Source organism: Garra rufa, chromosome 9, assembly GCF_049309525.1.
Source record: "Garra rufa chromosome 9, GarRuf1.0, whole genome shotgun sequence".
In the NCBI taxonomy this organism is placed as follows: Eukaryota; Metazoa; Chordata; class Actinopteri; order Cypriniformes; family Cyprinidae; genus Garra; species Garra rufa.
Genome location: NC_133369.1, coordinates 24238940 through 24260213, shown reverse-complemented (window position 1 = coordinate 24260213; position 21274 = coordinate 24238940). Strand labels below are relative to the sequence as shown.

General features: G+C 34.2%; 1 protein-coding gene across 1 annotated transcript; it reads left to right on the top strand.

Moving 5' to 3' along the window:
- The first annotated feature begins 780 nt into the window (after positions 1–780).
- Positions 781–17379, top strand: epb41b (erythrocyte membrane protein band 4.1b). The gene is made up of 27 exons (XM_073847026.1): positions 781–963; positions 1167–1271; positions 1389–1431; positions 1522–1597; positions 1827–2045; positions 2127–2214; positions 2407–2559; positions 2718–2815; positions 5619–5770; positions 5948–6049; positions 6237–6320; positions 6692–7297; positions 7426–7548; positions 8997–9287; positions 9372–9575; positions 10951–11187; positions 11272–11541; positions 13239–13454; positions 13532–13798; positions 14076–14318; positions 14406–14645; positions 15644–15833; positions 15907–16084; positions 16185–16217; positions 16315–16371; positions 16457–16645; positions 16980–17379. Exons 1-27 carry the CDS (start codon positions 907–909, stop codon positions 17034–17036), a joined length of 4578 nt encoding a protein of 1525 aa, XP_073703127.1. The 5' UTR covers positions 781–906; the 3' UTR covers positions 17037–17379.
- The last annotated feature ends 3895 nt before the right edge of the window (positions 17380–21274 follow it).

Below are 21274 nucleotides of genomic sequence, written 5' to 3'. Positions count from 1 at the left end.
GCGAATCACGCCAAATGGAGGTCTATTGCATCTTTGCATTGACTACATTTGGACAACTTTATATTTAGAGTTTTTTGCACCCTCAGATTACATATTTTTAAATGGCCAAATATTGTCCTATCCTAATTAAACCATACATCAATGAAAAGCTTATTATTATTTATTCAAAAAATGAACCTTTATGACTGGTTTTGTGGTCCAGGGTCATATGGATTAAAGAAAGGAAATAAGTAGTTATTTTAAACTACAAATCTTAAAATAATTTTTTTATAATGCATTTATGACATTCATATAGACTTTTAATGTTTAAACCAAGTGTTATTTAAAAGGTCATTTCAAGTCATGCATGTCATATGGAATATATACAGTATCACTGTGCCCATATTTTGTCATAAATTTTTGCGTGAGAGAAAAAAAGTTGCATGAAGGTTTTCGCTACCCCACCCATTCTTATCAGTTTATCTCAGTCAGAAAAAGAGCGGGCAACATCATGTTAAATACTGAAAATAATCCATTTATACTCAAGTGATTCCTCCTTGCCTCCTGTATTTCCAGTTATGATGAATAAATAAATTCATGTGTATCATGTGATGACTAACCCCCTGACTCATAACCGTAAACAGCCATGTGTGTGTATTTATATGTGTTTGTGTGAGTCTGGGGGAGGGGGTCATATCTTTCTAAAACACTCATAACACTATCATACGACAGGACAGTGCAGGAGGGCAGGGCCTCATATGATGCCACATACAGACGTGTGCTGCTACAGTATAGAAAAGCACAGTTCTGAAGAAAATGTAACTTTTGCAGCGCATTCCCTGAAATCTAAAGTGGGGAAAAGAACAAGGCCAACGGAATTCTACCACCAGAGGAATAAATAGACAAGAAGAGAAAAGTTTGAGAAACATGTTGCTGTGCCGAGTGAATTTCCTGGACGACACCTACTTTGTGTGGGAGCTGGAGGTACCTGAACAAAGACCTTCTCTCTGTATATTGATATGATTGGAATAAATACATAAATAAATAAATAAAGTATATTGACTGAATACTCGGTTAAGTATTTTTTTTTCTTTTTAAAAATGTATCGATATTTTACTGTGAAAGATAAAAGACACTGAAAATATTGATATTAACATTAAAACCCTCTCTTTTTATTTCTTTCACAGAGAAATGCACTGGGACAGGATCTCTTCAATAAAGTTTGTGAACACCTCAACCTATTGGAGAGGGATTATTATGGTCTGGTCATGTGGGATTCTCCTAGTACCAGGGTATTTTTATTTTTTTTATCAGGCTGACATATAGAGATTCTGTTATATTCAATATTTGATAAGTAAACTCTACTTATTTTTACTATTATATTTTTATCATTCTGTTTATTGATTCAGGTATGGCTGGACTGTGCTAAAGAGATCCGAAAACAAATAAAAAGTATGTAATTTTTGAATTATACATTATTAATAGTCTGTGAAGATTCTTGCGTTTTTACCTTGGCATCTGTTCCCTATTTGTTGGTTTCAGGTCCAACAACTGAATTCTTTTTCAATGTCAAGTTTTACCCACCTGATCCTTTAATTCTGGCTGAAGACATCACAAGGTAGAATAAGACACACAAACTATCTAGATATTCAAAACTTAACTTGAATCTCACTTATTTACTCTATTTTCTAATGTTTCATCATGTTTCTAATGTTGTACACACATACATTATGTAAACACAAACTTATTTTGGATGCAATTAATCGTGATTGATTTGACATCATTAGAGTACTTGCGTGCATGTTTTTCTTTCTGTGTTGACTGAACACTCTGTGTAATTTTCTTAGATATCTCCTGTGTCTTCAGCTGAGGAAAGATATTCTGATTGGTCGACTGCCCTGTCCGTCAGATATCCTGGCTCTGTTGGGTTCATACACAGTTCAGTCAACACTTGGCGATTATGACCCAAATCTCCACAGGAACAACTATGTCAGTGAAATTGTTCTGGCACCCAATCAGAGTGAAGAGTTGGAGGAGAGAATAATGGAGCTGCATTCCACATACAGGTATCCTGTACCAACAATCGAATTCACACGTATGTCCTCTAACACATAACAAGACACATTTGTATTTCTTTTATTACACAGATTTATGAGTCCTGCCCAGGCGGATATGCTTTTCCTTGAAAACGCCATGGGGCTCCCCATGTATGGAGTAGATCTACATCCTGCCAAAGTAATTTTATTTAGTAAACTGACATTTGGAATGTATTTGGAATGTCTTCAAAGTGTTTAAATTCAAAAAATGGAAATTGTGTCATAATTCAATGTAATTAAATGATGACACAATTTTCATTTTTGGGTGAACTATTTTTTAACGTGACATGAACAGTGCATATCTTTAATATAATATTTGGTTTGTTCACAGGATGTGGATGGTGAAGATGTGATGCTTGGGGTTTCCTCTGAAGGACTGATGGTATTTGAGGATGACATTAAAACTAATATATACCTCTGGCCCAGTGTTCTTAAAATCTCCCACAAACGCAGCACCTTTCTTCTGAAGATGCGCCCTTCTGAGGTATTCATGCACACTCGTTTATTCTTCATAAGCCATTTCTTTATTTTCTGCATATGTAAATGTTGGATTATGCATTCCTTTTACTCATTTGATGTAGTGACAAACTCAAGAGTGTTGTCGTGTTTATGTGGGTTACATTTTTCTCTGGCCTGATTTAGCAGGGTGAGTTTGAGGGTGATGTCAGCTTCAGTTTGGCCAACTACCGAGCCTGCAAACAACTGTGGAAATGCTGTGTGGAACATCATAGTTTTTTCAGGTAAGTCCATGTATGTATGTGTATTCACTTCAGAGTAAATTTCCCGATAATTTACTCACCCTCATGTCATCCAAGATGTTCATGTCTGTAGTTCTTCAGTCAAAAATACATTTTTGAGGAAAACATTTCAGGATTTTTTCTTCATATAGCTTAGTGGACTATAATGGTGGCCAATAGGGTTGAAGGTCTAAATTGCAGTTTCAGTGCAGCTTCAAAGGGCTCTACACGATTCCAGCAGAGGAATAAGGGACATATATAGGGAAACAATCTGTCATTTACTAAAAAAATACAAATATATATACTTTTTAACCACAAATGCGTCTTGGACTAGCTTGCACATGCGCGTCTCCACTTTCTTCACGCATAACATAATCACATTGGAATAGTCAGGCATGGTTAGTTAGTTTATCTGCATATTTCGGTTCAAAAAAGGTAGGGTAGAAAAACTCCATCTCATTTCGTCCTCCAACTTTAAAATCGTCCGACACCGTCGTTTGACATTGCTGTTTTACCTTTTTTTTTGTAAAAAGGCGTTTGACTTTCTCTGCACATTTTCTTTTCTTAACCCTCATGTGGTGTTCAAAATCCTATTACACCTATGGTGTTCCCGGTCAAAAATGACAGGCCTATAAAAAATAGCTTATAAATCACTCATTTAACCACATTTTCACCCAATCTTGGATTCAATCTTTTTGTCAACTTGTTTTCTGTCAATTAGGACTGGTTTTATATTTCTATTTGCATCTAATTAATTGTGGGCCTCATTTATCTGAGAGTAGGCATCTAATTTTTTAAGTAAAAAAATCATTATTTTTGAATAATTTTGGAAATATTAAAAAAATATGAACAAATATTGGTTCTGTTGATCACACTAGTCTACTTTAATGGTTCACCAGGAAGTTTGTTTTGAAAAACTTTTATTTTGTAAAAAAAAATGGCACATAGTCACACTTGTGGTGTTCCCGGTCAAAAATGACAGGCCTATAAAAAATAGCTTATAAATCACTCATTTAACCACATTTTCACCCAATCTTGGATTCAATCTTTTTGTCAACTTGTTTTCTGTCAATTAGGACTGGTTTTATATTTCTATTTGCATCTAATTAATTGTGGGCCTCATTTATCTGAGAGTAGGCATCTAATTTTTTAAGTAAAAAAAAAATGAGAACATCACAGTTCCAAAACAAAATGTCATAATATTTTGTCTGGAAGGTGTGATGAAACAAGAACATGAAAGAGAGATTCTTTTGAAGCAGGGTCACTGCAGTCACAGCCAGTTTGTGCGTGAGTGTGAGTTTAGGTGTGTGAGCGTGTGTTCGAATGTGGTAATGTCAGATTGATGAATGGATATTAGATAAAAAAAGATTATCACTGTGAAAAAGAATGTTTCTTTCAGAAAATAGTTTGTGTGTGTGTGTGTGTGTGTGTGTGTGTGTGTGTGTGTGTGTGTGTGGCATACATGTATCCATGCATGCACATGTCCAATGGCTCTATGTCTGCAAGCACACATATACATATGTGACCATGATAAACATGCTCCTGACAACTAAATTTTTCTCTGATTTTCAGTCTCCCCCATTCACTTTCAATGACCAGGAGCTCGGATAAATGACTCCTACAATTAAACCGTTTGAAAATGAAATACAAAACCAGTCCTAATTAAAAGAAAACAAGTTGATAAAAAGATTGAATCCAATTTTTGGTGATAATATAGCATAACAAGTGATTTATAAGATATTTTGTGTAGGCTCGTCATTTTTGACCAGGAACACCACAAGTGTGACTCTGTGTCATTTTGTACAAAATAAAAGCATTTCAAAATAAATTTCCTGGTTAAACATTAAAGTAGACTAGTATGATCAACAGTGCAATTTATTTTCATATTTTTCTCAATATTGCCAAAATTATTAACAAATAATGTTTTTTTCACTCAAAAACTGAGGTGCATAAGCTCGGATAAATGACTCCTACAATTAAACTGTTTGAAAATTGAATACAAAACCAGTCCTAATTGAAAGAAAACAAGTTGATAAAAAGATTGAATCCAATTTTTGGGGATAATATAGCATAACAAGGGATTTATAAGCTATTTTGTATAGGCCTGTCATTTTTGACCGGGAACACCATAGGTGTAACAAGGTGAAAAAAACAACACAAAAAAGTGAAAAATAAATAAATAAAAAATGTGGACAAGTTGTTATAGTCTCTGTGAACAAAGTCACTAAGTTTCAGTTCAATGCGATAACATTAACTAGTATTTTCAGGAAAAAGAAAATCTTCTCCAGTCAAAAATGACATGAACACCACATGAGGGTTAAACACTGTGTTGGTAGCATTTGTTGTTCAAAAGTATATGAATGTTAATTTATTTTTATTTTTTTTAGAAAATTACCAGTTGTTTCGCTAGATAAGACCCTTATTCCATGGCTGGGATCATGTAGAGCTCTTTGAAGCTGCATTAAAACTGCAATTTGGACCTTCAACCCATTGCTTCCCATTTAAGTCCACTACATGAAGAAAAATCCTGCAATGTTTTCCTCAAAAACCATAATTTCTTTTTGACTGAAGAAAGAAAGAAACTAACATCTTGCATGACATGGGGGCGACAAAAATAATTTTGGAAATAAACTAATCCTTCAACAAGGTTCAGCAAGTTTTTGTGTCGATATGACCATTAGAAACACAACGGGGCGCTCCAGTTAAATATATGCAAATATATTATTCCATAGAAGTATTCAAAGCTTACTGAACCTCTTTTAAAAGTTTCAAGTCATAAGACAATACTTCTGAATGTGTTTTTCAGAAACAGACTTCAAGATACAAAAACAAAAAGGCTCCTGACCTTGGGTTCAAGGTTCCGTTATCATGGACGCACTCAGTCGGAGTGTTTGGAGGCCAGCGGCAACATCACTCGAGCTCCTCCAGGATTCACACGCTTTATCATCAAGAGAAAAGGTATCTATCTATCTATCTATCTATCTATCTATCTATCTATCTATCTATCTATCTATATTGATTTATTTTTTGTGGATATAGGCTGTGTGACTAACTAATTAAACATTCGTTTGCAAACATGCAAGTACAGTAGTTGTTTTAATTGGACAAAGGTAAATATGACATACCTATTTTCAGGAAATGAAGAAATTCTTGAAGTTTTAAAACAACCGATTCGAACAGAGTTGGACGACTGGTTCCAGGTCTATGGTCCAGAAAAATGGCACATTTCTACATCAGGTAATCTAAATTAAAAAACACTAACTGCCTTGTAAATATTTGTCATTTTTATGAGCAGAACATAATAAATAGACAGACACATCTGTCAAACACATATTATTTGAATTTATTTGAGTTCAAACATATACATAGTCTTTTAAAAAATATAAAAAAATATTTTCTAATGAGCTGTAAACATTCTGTACAGATGATGTGATGCTAGAAAGTGAGAAGCTGCAGGAGTGGAAGCATAATGCGGACGACTGGTGTGTCCTTCTGGACGGCACCCCATGTAAGTCTTTTTAACACTCCCAAACGACCACTGTTTACAATATAGAAGGGCTTCAGTGGGTACCATTGGTGCCACACATCAATGACTAAACATACTAAACTAAACATACACAGTCTTGGTATAAGCTTTATACAGTTTATGGAGCTTGAACCTAACTTAGGCTTTCTCACTTTCACCACATACCAAAAAGTCAAGCCACCCCTGGTAATAAACCAGATTTGTTGACGTAAGGCCAAGCTGGGCTGACATTTTCCAAAACATTCACAAAGAAAAGTCCCACTGGACTGATCTGCATAAATAAATATTTTAGTTTCCATTAAAACTTGACATTCCTTTTAGGAAAGAGCTCATTTTGGTTCATTTTGTTGCAGTTTTACTATCAGAGGTCAAGCAGCCCCTTCAGACTGAAGAACAGAGAGAAGATGTGGAGGTTGTGGAGGGGTCAGAGGAGAGCCTTACAGATGAGCTTGTGATAAAACAATCATATAAACTTCAGGTCGTCCAGGAGGGGTTTGACATGATTGAGAAAGAACTTCCTGATTTTGAATTAAAACCTCTAAAGGAAACACTAAAAGAGGAAGTACTAGAAGTCAATGGAGAAAGAATACAAAGAGTAGTAATAACTAAACAGTGGACACAGGAGGTCAACTCTTTAGTGGAATCACAGGAAATTGTAGACAAAAAGGTAGAGATGATTGAGATGGTGGAAAGACGTGTAATGGACACTGAAAACAAGACAATGAGATCTGAAGACGCTTTTGAGAGACTGGAAATTGTAGAACAGAGACTAGAAGAGGTGGACGCTATCAAGCGAAAGCTAGATGAGGTGGAAGAGCTGAGGTTTGGATTACAGGAAGTGGAAAGTTTGGAACAAAGGTTGCAGCAAGTTGAAAAGGAGGAGCTTCAACGGACAGAGATAGATGATTGGTACATTTTACTCGATCGCAGGCCATTGATGCTCACTGCTACCCCCACAGGTATGATCAGCTGTCACCAGAAATTGTATTCATTGCTTTTCTTCAAATGCTTGAAATTCTTTACATTTCAACATTAGCTGAAATGCCCCAGGTGAAAACTGAGAATGTCATACATCACTTTTTTTCAGAAGGAGTTCAAGAAGATTTGCAACAGATAGTATATATCTCCAAATCATTGATGAAAGATGACGATTGGTACATTCTATTTGATGTTCTTCCAAAAGCCATGGAAATGCCACGCCCCCTTCCAGGTATCTATGAAATATGTTTACGTTTATTAACTAGAGTTTTGAAATACTATATTCTGATTGGTTCATTGCGCCATCTAGTGGTCAGGTATAACATTTGTGAACCTGGACCACAAAACCAGTCTTAAAGGTCCCATATTGTATACATTTCTGGAGGTTTATTTTAGTTGTTGATGTCCTTAAGAATATATATCTGAGATATAAGTGCCAAAATCCATCTCAATATATTTTTACAGCTCCTTTTTTAGGAGCTCTGTCAAGAACAGGTCGATTTTGGCCCATCTAATTAATATGCATGAGCCTCTCTTCTGATTGGCCTGTTGTTTTCTGAGTGACGCACATCCAAGCCAACCACAAGTAACTATGTTCATGTATGCTGTAGCCTAGCCTGCTGTGGCTTGGTGATACTCAACAGGATATTTCAGAATGACCATTAATGTTTTTTTCTTTTTCAAACACTGAATGCAGTAAGTACGGCTACTTTATTCAGGCTGTGTGCAGTTTGCTGTGGACTGACTGTTTTGAAACTTATATGGTAGTTACATAACCCCTAGACCTCAGACCTGAAAAAAGCCAGGAAATTTCGATTTTGACAATATGGGACCTTTAAGTAGCATGGGGATATTTGTAGCAATAGCCAAAAATATGGGTCAAAATTATAGATTTTTCTTTTATGACAAGAAGATCATGTTCCATGAAGACATTTTGTAAATTTCCTACCGTAAACATATAAAAACTTATTTTAAAATAGTCGTATTTCTACCAAATATTGTCCTATCCTAACAAACCATTAATGGAAAGTGTATTTATTTTTATTAATAAATATTTATTTATTTATTATTTTTTATTTAGAGCCAATAATAGGTTATAACAACTAATAGATAATTAACAATAACGTTTTATTAATCATTATAATATTATGGAAATTAATCGTTAAAATAGAGAATCGTTTTAAAACCTTTCTGTAACTGTCAGTTTTTTTGTAGCCTATCGTTATAGTTGTTTTTAAGTAAAAGCTATAAGAAAAAAAATGGATTATTTTACTCTTATGAAAATTAACCATGGTTTTACTACAAAAAAAAACATGGTTAATATAGTTAAAACATGGCAACCACAAATTAACCATGGTTTGATACACTAACAATAGTTTAACTTGTAGTTAAACTATAGTTATATAATCAACGCACCAAAAAATATGGTTTCTACACTTTTTCTGTAGTGCAACCAAGGTTTCTTTTTGTAAGGGTAATAACAAAAATTCATTACAAAAATAATAATAATTCATGTTCAAACATTTGGTAGGTGACTGTCGTGTCTACAGTATTACTTGTATATAACTTGCACATGTTTACCTTTGAGTAGCTAAGCAAATGTGTTCTCCCTGACTGCTTTTATTAATTTAGAATACTTCTTAACAAATTTCAACCAGTAAAATGGGTTTCTTTTACCAGATGTGAGCAGATTCATTTCTGAAGACAATCAGGCTGAAGAAGAGAAGAGGGACGTAGAAAGAAAAATACAGCAAGAGCTGGTGCCACCAGAGAAGACAAAAACACAGACTAGAGAGGAGGTAATTCAGAGCAGAGTGGAAACAGTGGTGATAAAGAAAGAACAACAGGAGCAGGTGACAGTGGAATATAGGACACCAGAGCCAGTTGTTCTTGAGCAGAGAGCAGCAGAGCCACAGATAGTCAAAGAGGATGACTGGTTTGTCGTTTTGGATGGTTCTCCTAAAAAATCAGGTACACATGCTCACACACAACCATAATCATGCACTTATGTGAAATGCAAATCAATATACGCATAATGGATTGTGTTTGTTTCAGTGCCTTCAGTTGAGCTCTATGAGGAGACCAGAGAGGATGTGATCCAGGGCAGAGTGAGAACAGTGCAGATAACACAACAGGAGCAAGTGACAGAGGATTATGGGAAATCACAGACAGTTATTCTGGAGCAGAGGACAACACAACCTCAAAGAGATGTGGAGGATGACTGGTTCATCCTTTTGGATGTTTCTCCCAAAGAACCAGGTACAAACTGGCCATGCTGGACAGAAAATTGAATTTAAGTGACAGAAAGAAGGATTTACTGAACTGAAAGAAACAGAAGCATATTTGTTATATTTCCCTGCTGAAAGAAAACAGTAGAAACCATCACAGAATTTGTAATTGTTTTACTGGTTATAATGGAAATTGTATTGGTTTTAATGGAAACTGTTATGGCGCCTATTGGTCTCTACTGGTGTCTTGTTAAAGCCACTAAATCCTAATGAAATGTTTCCTAAAACACACTACAGGAATCCATTTTTAATAGTTTCGATGGTTAAAAGTTGATGGTTTTTAATGTTTGTAATCTTATTTGTAGTGGAAACCTTAAAAATATCTGTGATCGTTTCTATACAGGGATTAGACTTCATTACACCTATTTTCCCTGATATGAGAAAAAAAATTAATGGTACAAAAATAAAACAATGCAAATATTGCAAAATATGACACAAAAATCTGTAAATCACTTTGTTTTTCTAAAGTAAATCTGTCCAACATCAACACCAGCTGGTAAAGCAGGAATTTACTAAACTTAAAGAAACATAGCTGACAGCCGTATTTATTATATGTATGCATTAGTATATAACATAATAATTATGCCTATTTTCTCTGATATGAACACTTATTTCTCAATATGTCAAATATACTTTTTAAAATAATTAATATAGCAAACTAAAGATATGTTGAAATACACAAATATGTTGTGCTATACAGATTTGTTTTTTTAAGTCTCTCATGCTCACCAAGTAATATTTTAGTAAAATTTAAAGATATTTTTGCTATTTAAAATAAGCTTTCTGTTTGAATATATTTTTAAAATGTAATTTATTTCTGTAATTTCAAAGCTGAATTTTAGCATCATTACTCCAGTCACGTGGTCCTTCGGATATTATTATAATAATCTGATTTGCTGCTCAAAAAACATTTATTATTATTATTATTATTATTATTATTATTATTGTTTACAACATTCAATTCTTTGATGAATTGAAAGTTCAGAAGAACAGCATTTATCTGAAATAGAAAACTTTTGGAACATTATAAATGCCTTTATTATCACTTTAGGTCAATTTAAAGTATCCTTGGAAAAAAAAAAGTGTTAAATTTATAATTTCTATAAAAATTTTACTGACTCCAAGCAGTGTAAGCTTTTTATTTCAAATAAATGCTGATCTTTGGATCTTTCTATTCATAAAAAAATCCTAAGAACAAATGTAATCCACTGTTTTAAATAGTGATAATAGTAATATGATAATAAATGTTTCTTGAACAGCTAATCAGCATATTAGAATGATTTCTGAAGGATCATGTGACACTGAAGACTAATGATGCTGAAAATAATGCATTTTGTTTGTTTTAGTGCCCTTGACACTTACACGTCTACAAAGTCCAACTGCAAACCTGTATGAGGAGATCAGAGAGGAGGTGACTGAGAGCAGAGTGAGAACAGATGAGGGCCAGAAACGACAACAGGAGCAGGTGATAGTAGAAGATAGGAGGCCACAACCAGATATTTCTGAGCTGAGGACAACACAACCTCAAAGAGACATTGAGGATGACTGGTTCATCATTTTTGACGTTTCTCCTAAAGAATCAGGTACAAACACTTTAAGAGCAATCAAGAACATACTCACATAAACACACATATCTTAACATGGATGATGGGTTGTGTTTGGTGCAGAGCCCTTGGTGTATCAACAACTGCGAGGTCCAACTGTTGAGCTGTATGAGGCCAAAGAGGATGTGATTCAAAGCAGAGTGAGAACAGAAGTGAGAGAGCAAGTGATTGAGGTGACAACCATGAGTGCTAAAGAAGAAATAATAGTACCAGAAAAGAAGAGGATGAGCATCATACAAACCCCACAGTTTCCAGTCGTGCCCAGAGACATTGAGGACGACTGGTTTCAGCTGTTTGACAAAGTGCCTTATGAGCAGCAGAGTTTCCCATCAGGTGAAGTAAACAAACATGAACAGTAACTTTGGCATTTGAGATCCAAAAGTTAATGTTAAGTAGGATAATTATAGCAGAAACACGCTGTTTTTGTGTATGGCTCTTTAAATGCAAATGAGCTGCTGCTCCCGCCCCCTTTTCCAGAATAGGGCTGTGCCTTTACAGCTTGTACCTCAGATACTTTGGTTTTGATTATTATGTTTATCACGCTGAAGTCATGTGTTTAACCCATATTAGTTCAAACTTCTGATATACGGTTCTCTAAGCGCACACATCAGAAACACACACCCAGAAAGGGGCTGTCACATGGCATGTGAGTACAAAACTAAGTATTCTTTCATGTCTTATAGCGCTTAAACTGTCAAATGCACACAAGTTTATGTTAAAAACGAACAAAAGTTACAAAAACAGTCAGTTATGTCTGTGACGGCAAACTGAGAAAGCTGAGAAAGAAATCACATTTTTATATGAGATCTGTGTGGCAGCAGCATAACATACACTAAATAAATTAATAAATCCTCTGCGCTCTTGTGTCCTCTAAGGCTGGGACTCTAAATAGTGTTCTGTGTTCATCTGTACGGCCAAGAACAGAACAGTTAGCATGCTGTGCTCAAACTTTCACCATGGCTTTAGAACCGATCAACCGTTGTCGCTTGCGAAAACACAATTGTGCACCGTGGGTGGAAACATGTAAATTAAGAGGCGGTAATATTATAATAAGATTTCCTTTCTACGTTATGAGGGGAACAAAATCTGAGTGGTTCATTCTACGTCATATAAACTTGCAATTCTAACTTTTTTCTCAGAAATTTGAGATATGAACGCATAATTGTGAGTTATAAAGTCAGAATTGCTAGATATGAAGTAAGAATCGTGGGATATAAACTCACAATTGCGAGAAATAAAGTCAAAATTGTGAGATATAAACTTGCAATTCTGCCTTTTTTCTCAGAACTGTAAGATATGAACGCACAATTGTGAGTTATAAAGTCAGAATTGCTGGACATAAACTTGGGAGACATAAAGTCAAAATTGTAAAATATAAATATTTTTCGCAATTGTGAGTTTGTATCTCACAATTCTGACTTTTTTCTCGCAATTGCGAGTTTGTATCCTGCTATTCTGACTTTTTTCTCAGAACTGTGAGATATAAACTCACAATTGTGAATTATAAAGTCTACTTCTGAGGAGAAAAAGGACTGATATGTTCACAGAATTGAGAGATTATATCACAATTCTGACTTCAAGTTTATATCTCGGAATTCTGACTTTATAACTCGCAAGTGTGAGTTTATATCACGCAGTTGTGACTTTATTTCTCAGAATTGTGAGTTTATATCTATAGTCATCAATAGCGAGTTTGTATTATGCAATTCTAAGATGAAAGTCAGAATTGTGAGATAAGTCGCAATAACGTTTTTTTTTTATATACTATTACTCAGTAGTGGAAACAGGCTTCCGTAGGGATCCAATTATAGCACTTAAACAGAAAAAGTCAGATTTTCATATGTCACCTTTAAGAAAAGTAGTCTTTAAGTATCATAATAAGGATGAACAGATATTGTAAGTATAGGTTTATTTATATGTGAGAAAAAAGCAGAATGTTAATGGATTTTTTTTTTCTCTAATAACTGACACAACTCAAGATCTTTGCTGTGGAGATTTTCATCGATAACATGTAATTCCTGTCACTCCAGAGATTCGTGTTGTGTCTGTGCCTGCTTTTGAGGCTGAAGAAAAGAGAGCTGTGGAGGCAAGGAGAAAAGAGGAGGAGCAGATACAACAACAGGAGCAGCTGAAAGTGGTTTATAGAAAGCCAGAGCCAGTTATTCTGGAGCAGAGAGCAGCAGAGCCTCAAAGAGACGTGGAAGATGACTGGTCCATCATTTTTGATGTTTCTCCTAAAGAATCAGGTATAAACATTCACACACAACCACAAATGCACACATGTAAACACACAAATCAATATATTCATCATACGTTGTCTTAGTTTCAGTGGCCTCGTCTTCACAACTGCGAGGTGCAACTGTTGAACTGTATGAAGAGACCAGAAAGGAGGTGATTCAGAGCAGAGTGAGAAGAGAGGAGCAAGTGATTGAGGTGATAACCGTGAGCGCTAAAGAACAAGTAATAGAAGCAGATAAGAAGAGGACGAGCATCATAGCGCCACAGTTTCCAGTCGTGCCCAGAGACATTAATGATGACTGGTTTCAGCTGTTTGACAAAGTGCCTTATGAGCAGAAGAGTTTCCCATCAGGTACAAGTAACACACGTCTAAACACTTTCACAAACATAAAGCAACAATAATACAAATAAGTGGAAGAAACAGAGAAACTTAGAAAACCACTTACTCATGCATTTTTAACTTAATGCATCATATACCATAATATTTAACAAAGAATATTAAAACAATCATGATACCTAATGAATTAACATTGACACATACAACTTTATTGTAAACTGTATATTCAAAATGATGATTTTATCCAAGCTTCTCACAATGCAAACCCCGTTGTTTACTGTGCTTCTTCCAGAAGTCAGAGCTAGAGATTTTGAGGTCCGTGAACCCATCAAAGACCAGAGAGTTCAGAGAGTGGTGGAGGAGCAGATGAGAGAGACAAGACTGATCACTGAAGAAAAGAGAGTGATCATTGATGAGCGCAGAGTGAGAGCTGACGTTGTTCCGCAGATGATTCCTGTCGGGGTTAGGGAGGTTGATGATGACTGGTTTGAGATTTTGGATGCAGCACCTCCTGAGATGAGGAGCGTCCCTTCTGGTGATTACAATAGCTGCATGATTTTCTATTGCTTCAGGTGAGAGACATATTATAATTAGTAAAATCTTTTTCATGTTTGGTCTATAGTTTCAGTGGCTACTGAAGAGACCAGGATGAAAGAACAGGAGGACAGAAGAGTGAGACTGCAGCAGCAGATGAGAGTGAGAGAAGAGGAGGAGAGAAGACTTAGAGAACAAGAGAAGCGAAAACAGGAGCTGGAAGCTAGAAAACCTCAACCGGCTATTACAGTGAAGACAGAAGCACAGCCTCAGATTGAAAAAGATGACGACTGGTTCATTCTTTTTGATGTTTCGCCAAAAGAAACAGGTACATACATATTTTAGATATTTTTAAATATACACTACTGTTCAAAAGTTCAGGGTCAGTATGATTTTTTGACTTTATGCTCAGTAAGGTCAAATATACACTACCAGTCAAAAGTATTTGAACAGTAAGATTTTTAATGTTTTTTTTAAAAGAAGTCTCTTCTGCTCACCCTTAATTTGATCGAAAGTACAGCAAACAGAGTAAAATTTTGAAATATTTTTACTATTTTAAATAACTGTTTTCTATTTGTATATTTTCGAAAATGTAATTTATTCTTGTGTATCTTTTTTAACATTATAAATGTCTTTATCATCACTTTTGATCAATTTAATGCATTCTTGCTAAATAAAATGTGACACTGAAGACTGAAGTAATGATGCTGAAAATTCTGCTTTGAATCACAGGAATAAATTACATTTTAAAATATATTTATTTATAAGTTTATTTACAGTTATTTTAAATAGTAAAATGATTATTCTTTTATTATTTCATAATATTACAGCTTTTGTTTTTTGGATTAAATAAATGCGGGTTTGGTGAGAAGAAGAGAATTTAAAAAAAAAATAAAAACATTTAAAATCATTTCACTGGTAGTGTACAGTAAAAATAATATTGTGGAATATAATCTATTTCTATAAATCTATAGTTTTACCCCCAGTCTTCAGTGTCACATGATCCTTCAGAAATCATTATAATATGCTAATTTAAAGCTCAAAAAACATTTCTTATCATTATCAATGTTGTACCTTAATATTTTTGTGGAAACAATGTAAAAGTCTTTTGTCACTTTTGATCAATGTAATATGTCCTTGCTAAAAATATATAATTATTTTCTTACATAAAAAATCTTAGTGAAACCCAAATGTTTAGTAAAATTTTAGTAGAAATGTTTAGTCATCAAGTAGCTTATTTGGTGAATATTCAAAGTAACAGCATGTTAGTGGGATAGATTACATTTTTGGCAGTCTTTGTGAACAAGTTCTTATTCTCTTTTCCCTTTGTCACAGATGTCCTTAAAGTGGACAGGAGGGCTGAGGAAGAGAAGAGGATAAGGGAAGAAGAGAGGAGGAAGCAGATAAAAATAGAGGAAACAATAAAAAGACCATCTGTACCAGAGAAAAAACCAGTACAACTGCAGACAGAAGTGGAGGACGACTGGTTCACCCCTATGGGCGTTTCCCGTAAAGAACATCGAAAAATAAATATTCTCTAATGTCAGTCCATTTGTTGTCATGTCTTCCTAAACATTTCTTTCTCTGTCTCTAGTTCCCACTGTTCGACCCACACCTGTTGTTTCCCCAGTGGCTCCGCCCAAACCCCGCCCACAGATCCTAATTGACCAACCACTGACTTCAACTCCGACCGCACAACCTGTGTCCATTACCAAAACCTATCAGGAGAGGACACAAGACATGTGGAACATCACACTGGAGTCTGAGGTTACAAACAAACACATACTACAGTCTGCACATACAGTACACACAAGATGTTTAACTTTTATAAATTTCAATCCTCTGAAATCATTGTTCTCTCTCTTAGAAGTCTGCCACTGAGTCTGTGCTCATGAGGAAGGTGAGATACTCATCCGTTTCAATCATTTTTGTTATGTTCCTTCTGATCCAGAGCATATTAATCCAAAGTTGTTTTTTTTTGTTTTGTTTTTTTCTAGTCAAGGAGAAGTGAAGGAGAGAGCATCTATATTCGTCACAGCATTCTAATGCTGGAGGTGTGTGAAATTTATATTCTTGCGCTAAAGATTTGAGAAATCTTGTCTGGTCCAATCAATATATACTCATATATGCTCTTTTTAGGATTTGGACATGTCCCACGAGATGATTTTGAAGCACCACGCCAGCATTACTGAACTGAAGCGTGTCTTTATGGAGGTCAAGCAAGAGTTCGGACCCACTGAATGGGACAGACGTCTCTCATCATATTCACCTCCTGCCAAAGCTCAGCTCCCGCATCCCAATGAAGAGATACTCATGAGAATGGGCTTAGTAAGTTATATACATTAATAAGCAATCTATAGCCTATAGTCTATAGTTCTTAACCAGGGCTTTCTACAAACATTTATGGGGCCCCCATAAGTCATATTAAAATAATCCTAAATACCATTCTTAATACCAATACCTATTCTTTTGAACAGTAAGATTTTTAGTGTTTTTGAAGAAGTCTCTTCTGCTCACCAAGCCTGCATTTATTTGATAAAAAACAGGAAAATTTGGAAATATTTTTACTATTTAAATTAGTTTTCTATTTGAAAAAATTTTAAAATGTAATTTATTCCTGTGATCAAAGCTAAATTTTCAGCATCGTTATCTTCTTTTGCAGATTGAAGAAGATGGAAAAACAATCATGTTTTACCCACAAGAGCTAATATATGTTTGAATTCAAACAGCTTGCACTTTATTTCTACGCACTTGCATATAATCACTGCTGAAACATTCAAGGACATGAATATGTTGAAAAACAAATGTTTTGTGTGTTTTATAGAATAGAATCTTCTTTTGCAGTTTTCTTCGATCTAGTTTGATCAATCTAACTTAACATTGTTGATAGTTGTTTCTTTGTACACTGGTAATCATTTTCACAACAGTATATTAAAAGCATCACTTAATTTGTGTAGACTGAAAAAAAATCTAATCTCAGGCTTACATTTGGTTTATTTGAACTGCTTACACCAATTCATTTATATTCAAAAGGAATAAAAGCTGTCATATGTACTGTCAAATTTGGGGTGTGTTTATTTTGAGAATGAATTGAAGAAAAATAAGCTTCGAAATCTCTTTAACAATTTAATTTATAAGTTAATTTATCTCGTTTTGAAGATGTTTTTGTTTTTTTGAAGATGAAGATGCTCACTAGACTATGCTAACCAGCCCGACCCTCATCCTTTAGTCAGTGTATAGTGGACTGTTAAAGTGACTTTTAATCCACATTTTAAGCTCTTTTGTATGGAAGTCTTTTTCTGCCACTGAATAAAAAAATAAAAGAAATTGCGACTTTATCCCACAATTTCCGAGTTTTACTCGCAATTGCGCATTTACACATCATTTGATACAAACTCGCAATTCTGAGAAATTAAGTCAGAAATGCATGATATAAACTCGTAATTGTGAGTTATTTAGTCAGAATTGTGAGATGTAAACTTTTTTTTCTCAGAATTGCATGATATGAACTCGCAGAATTGCAAGACAAACAATTCAGACTTGTTTTTGTCACAGTCAGGCGGGTTGAGGAGTGAAGATGGACGAGGAGAACCGAAGTAACTGAATAATTGAAGTTTATTAAATAAAACACTGCAAAATGAACAAATAAACAAAACCGGGAGCAGGAAATGAGCACATGTAACAAAACAAACGGAAGTAACATAATCATTGACCGACAAACGGGGTGTGCAAACACAGACTCTAAAATACACTGAAAAACAAGGCGTGGTCACAAACAAGATAACGAGATGACGAGGGGGAAATACAAATATGGGCAAGACAAAACCAATACAGACAAAACTAGAAGGGGGAGACAAGGACTAAACCATTATGACTAGAAACAGAGGGGGGAAAACACTAGGAAAACAGAACAGAAACAGACTAAAACCTGACAGTTTTCTCAGAATTGCGAGTCTATATCTTACAATTCTGAGTAATAACTGAGTTTATATTGTGAAATCCTGACTTTAACTATAAATATGAGAGAAAAGTAAATTCTGACTTCCTAACTTGTAATTGCGAGTTTATATCACACAATTCTGACTTTATAACTTACAATTATAAGTTTATATCTCACAATTCTGAGAAAAAAGTTAGAATTGCAAGTTTGTACCACACAAATCTGACTTTATAACTTGCAATTGTGAGTTCATATCTTACAATTCTGAAGAAAAAGTCAGAATTGCGAGTTTGTATGCAAGTAATTCTGAGTTTATATTGTACAATTCTGACTTTATAACTATAAATAAATATCTGAGAAAAGTCAAAAGAAAAAAGTGAATTGTGAGATTTATCTTGCAATTCTGACTTTATAACTTGCAATTCTAAGTTTATATCTCACAATTCTGAGAAAAAAAAGTCAGAATTGTGAGATATAAATTTACAATTTTGACTTTTTTCTCAGAATTGTGAGATTGTGATTGTAATTTATAACTTGTAATTTCAAGTTTATTTCACGCAATTCTAAGAAAAAAAGGTCAGTATTGTGAGTTTATATTTCACAATTCTGACTTTATAGCTTGTAATTGCAAGTTTATATCTCAATTCTGAGAAAAAGTCAGAACTGCGAGTTTATATCTTACAATTCTGAGGAAAAAGTCAGAATTGCGAGTTTGTATGCAAGCAGTTCTGAGTTAATATTGTGCAATTCTAACTTTATAACTATATCTAAATTCTGAGAAAGCCAAAAGAAAAAAGTCTGAATTGAGTTTTATCTTGCAATTCTGACTTTATAACTTGCAATTGCGAGTTTATATCTCAAAATTCTGAGAAAAAAGTCAGAATTGTGAGTTTATATTTCGCAATTCAGACTTTATAGCTTGTAATTGTGAGTTTGTATCACGCAATTCTGACTTTATAACTTGCAATTGGGAGTTTATATCTCACAATTCTGAGAAAAAAGTCTGAATTGTGTTTTATCATGCAATTCTGACTATAACTTGCAATTGTGAGTTTATATCACACAATTCTGAGAAAAAAGTCAGAATTGTGAGTTTATATTTCGCAATTCAGACTTTATAGCTTGTAATTGCGAGTTCATTTCATGCAATTCTGACTGTAAAGGTCACAATTGCGAGTTTATATCATAATTCTGAGGAAAAAAGTCAGAATTGCGAGTTTTATATTGCAATTCTGACTTTATAACTTGCGATTGTGGGTTTATATCATACAATTCTGAGACAAAAGTCAGAATTGTGAGTTTATATTTCACAATTCTGACTTTATAACTTGCAATTATGAGTTTATATCATAATTCTGAGAAAAAAGTCAGAATTGTGAGTTTATATTTCGTAATTCTGACTTTATAGCTTGTTATTGATTTTATATCATGCAATTCTAACTTTAAAGCTCACAATTGCGAGTTTATATCATAATTCTGAGAAAAAAAGTCTGAATTGCGAGTTTTATATTGCAATTCTGACTTTATAACTTGCAATTGAGTTTATATCACACAATTCTGAGAAAAAAGTCAGAATTGTGAGTTTATATTTCACAATTCTGACTTTATAACTTGCAATTGTGAGTTTATATCATAATTCTGAGAAGAAATTCTGAATTGTGAGGTTATATTTCGCAATTCTGAATTTATAGCTTATAAGTGCGAGTTTATATCATACAATTCTGACTATTGCAAGTTTATATCTTAATTCTGAGAAAAAAAATCAGAATTGCATGTTTGCAAGCAAGTCTAAATAAAGTCAGATATTGTGCAATTCTGACTATAACTATTAATAAATATCTCAATTCTGAGAAAAGTCAGAATTGCACATTTGTATCATGCAGTTCTGAGAAAAAAAAGTGAATTGAGTTTTATCTTGCAATTCTGACTTAATAACTTGCAACTGCGAGTTTATATCTCACAATTCTGACTTTATAACTCGAAATTGTGTTTATATCTCACGATTCTAAAAAAGTCAGAATTGCGAGTTTGTATCACAAAATTCTGAAAAAAAGGTCAAAATTGTGAGATAAAAAGCAATAACATCTTTTTTATTTTTTATTCAGTGGTGGAAACAGGCTTCCATATTTTTGCTAGGTGCACAGATGTTCTGGTTTTGTTCAGGATTAACCCAAACTAATCAAAATAGAGAGCATTACTCACTACTGTATGACTGCATGTGACTCACACCATTTTGTGTTGCTACTTGTCTTTCAGTCTCTAACAATTTCAACATGTTAAATGCAGAACAGTTAAGATAGTAGTAGGAGAAGCTGTTTGTGTACACACTTGTCTATTTATGTGTGTCTCACAGGTGGCCGCCTTTCATATTTGCTCTGACATTTATGTGAACTATAAAGACCAGCACTACAAACACAATGTCAAATAGTGCAGTCTCTATTCTTTTGGACTTGAGTGGGTGGCACCACATAAAAAAAATAAGATCATGTATAATTGATTGCTTAAAATTCACATGAACAAAAATCTACAAAGCATTATGTAACTCTCACAAGTTACATAATGCCTTAAGGTAATAATCTAACAATCAAATGCTACAACAATGAATATGAGTTTTATAAAGCAACTATATGAAAAAGACACCAGAATCAAGTGAGAATTTACTCATTCATACTATTTCACTTAGAAAACCCTAAGCTTAACCTAAGGGTTAACCTAACTTGAAAGAGATTTTAAATTACCATAAAAAAAAATAATAATTTGGGGCTAGGTAATATATAATGTTTCCAATTAACTATTAACCGGTTAACCGATTTTAGTCCTTGTAGCATTATAGTAAAAAAAATAAAAATCTTTAACCAGAGTTGTAAATGTGAGTTATGTATACTGTCATGTTAAAAAAAAGACTGTGTATCTCGACATGACGACACAAAATGACTGCTTGTATATTGATAGATACACGTGACAAGTTTAGTACAATTCACAAACAACTGACTCTTATGAGTCGGTTCTTTTTGGTG

Coding starts and splice junctions, on each gene's coding strand:
- epb41b (XM_073847026.1), top strand. CDS start 907: ATGTTGCTGTGCCGAGTGAATTTCCTGGACGACACCTACTTTGTGTGG. Junction 1,272..1,388: donor GGGATTCTCCTAGTACCAGG/GTATTTTTATTT, acceptor TTATTGATTCAG/GTATGGCTGGACTGTGCTAA. Junction 11,542..13,238: donor GCAGCAGAGTTTCCCATCAG/GTGAAGTAAACA, acceptor CTGTCACTCCAG/AGATTCGTGTTGTGTCTGTG.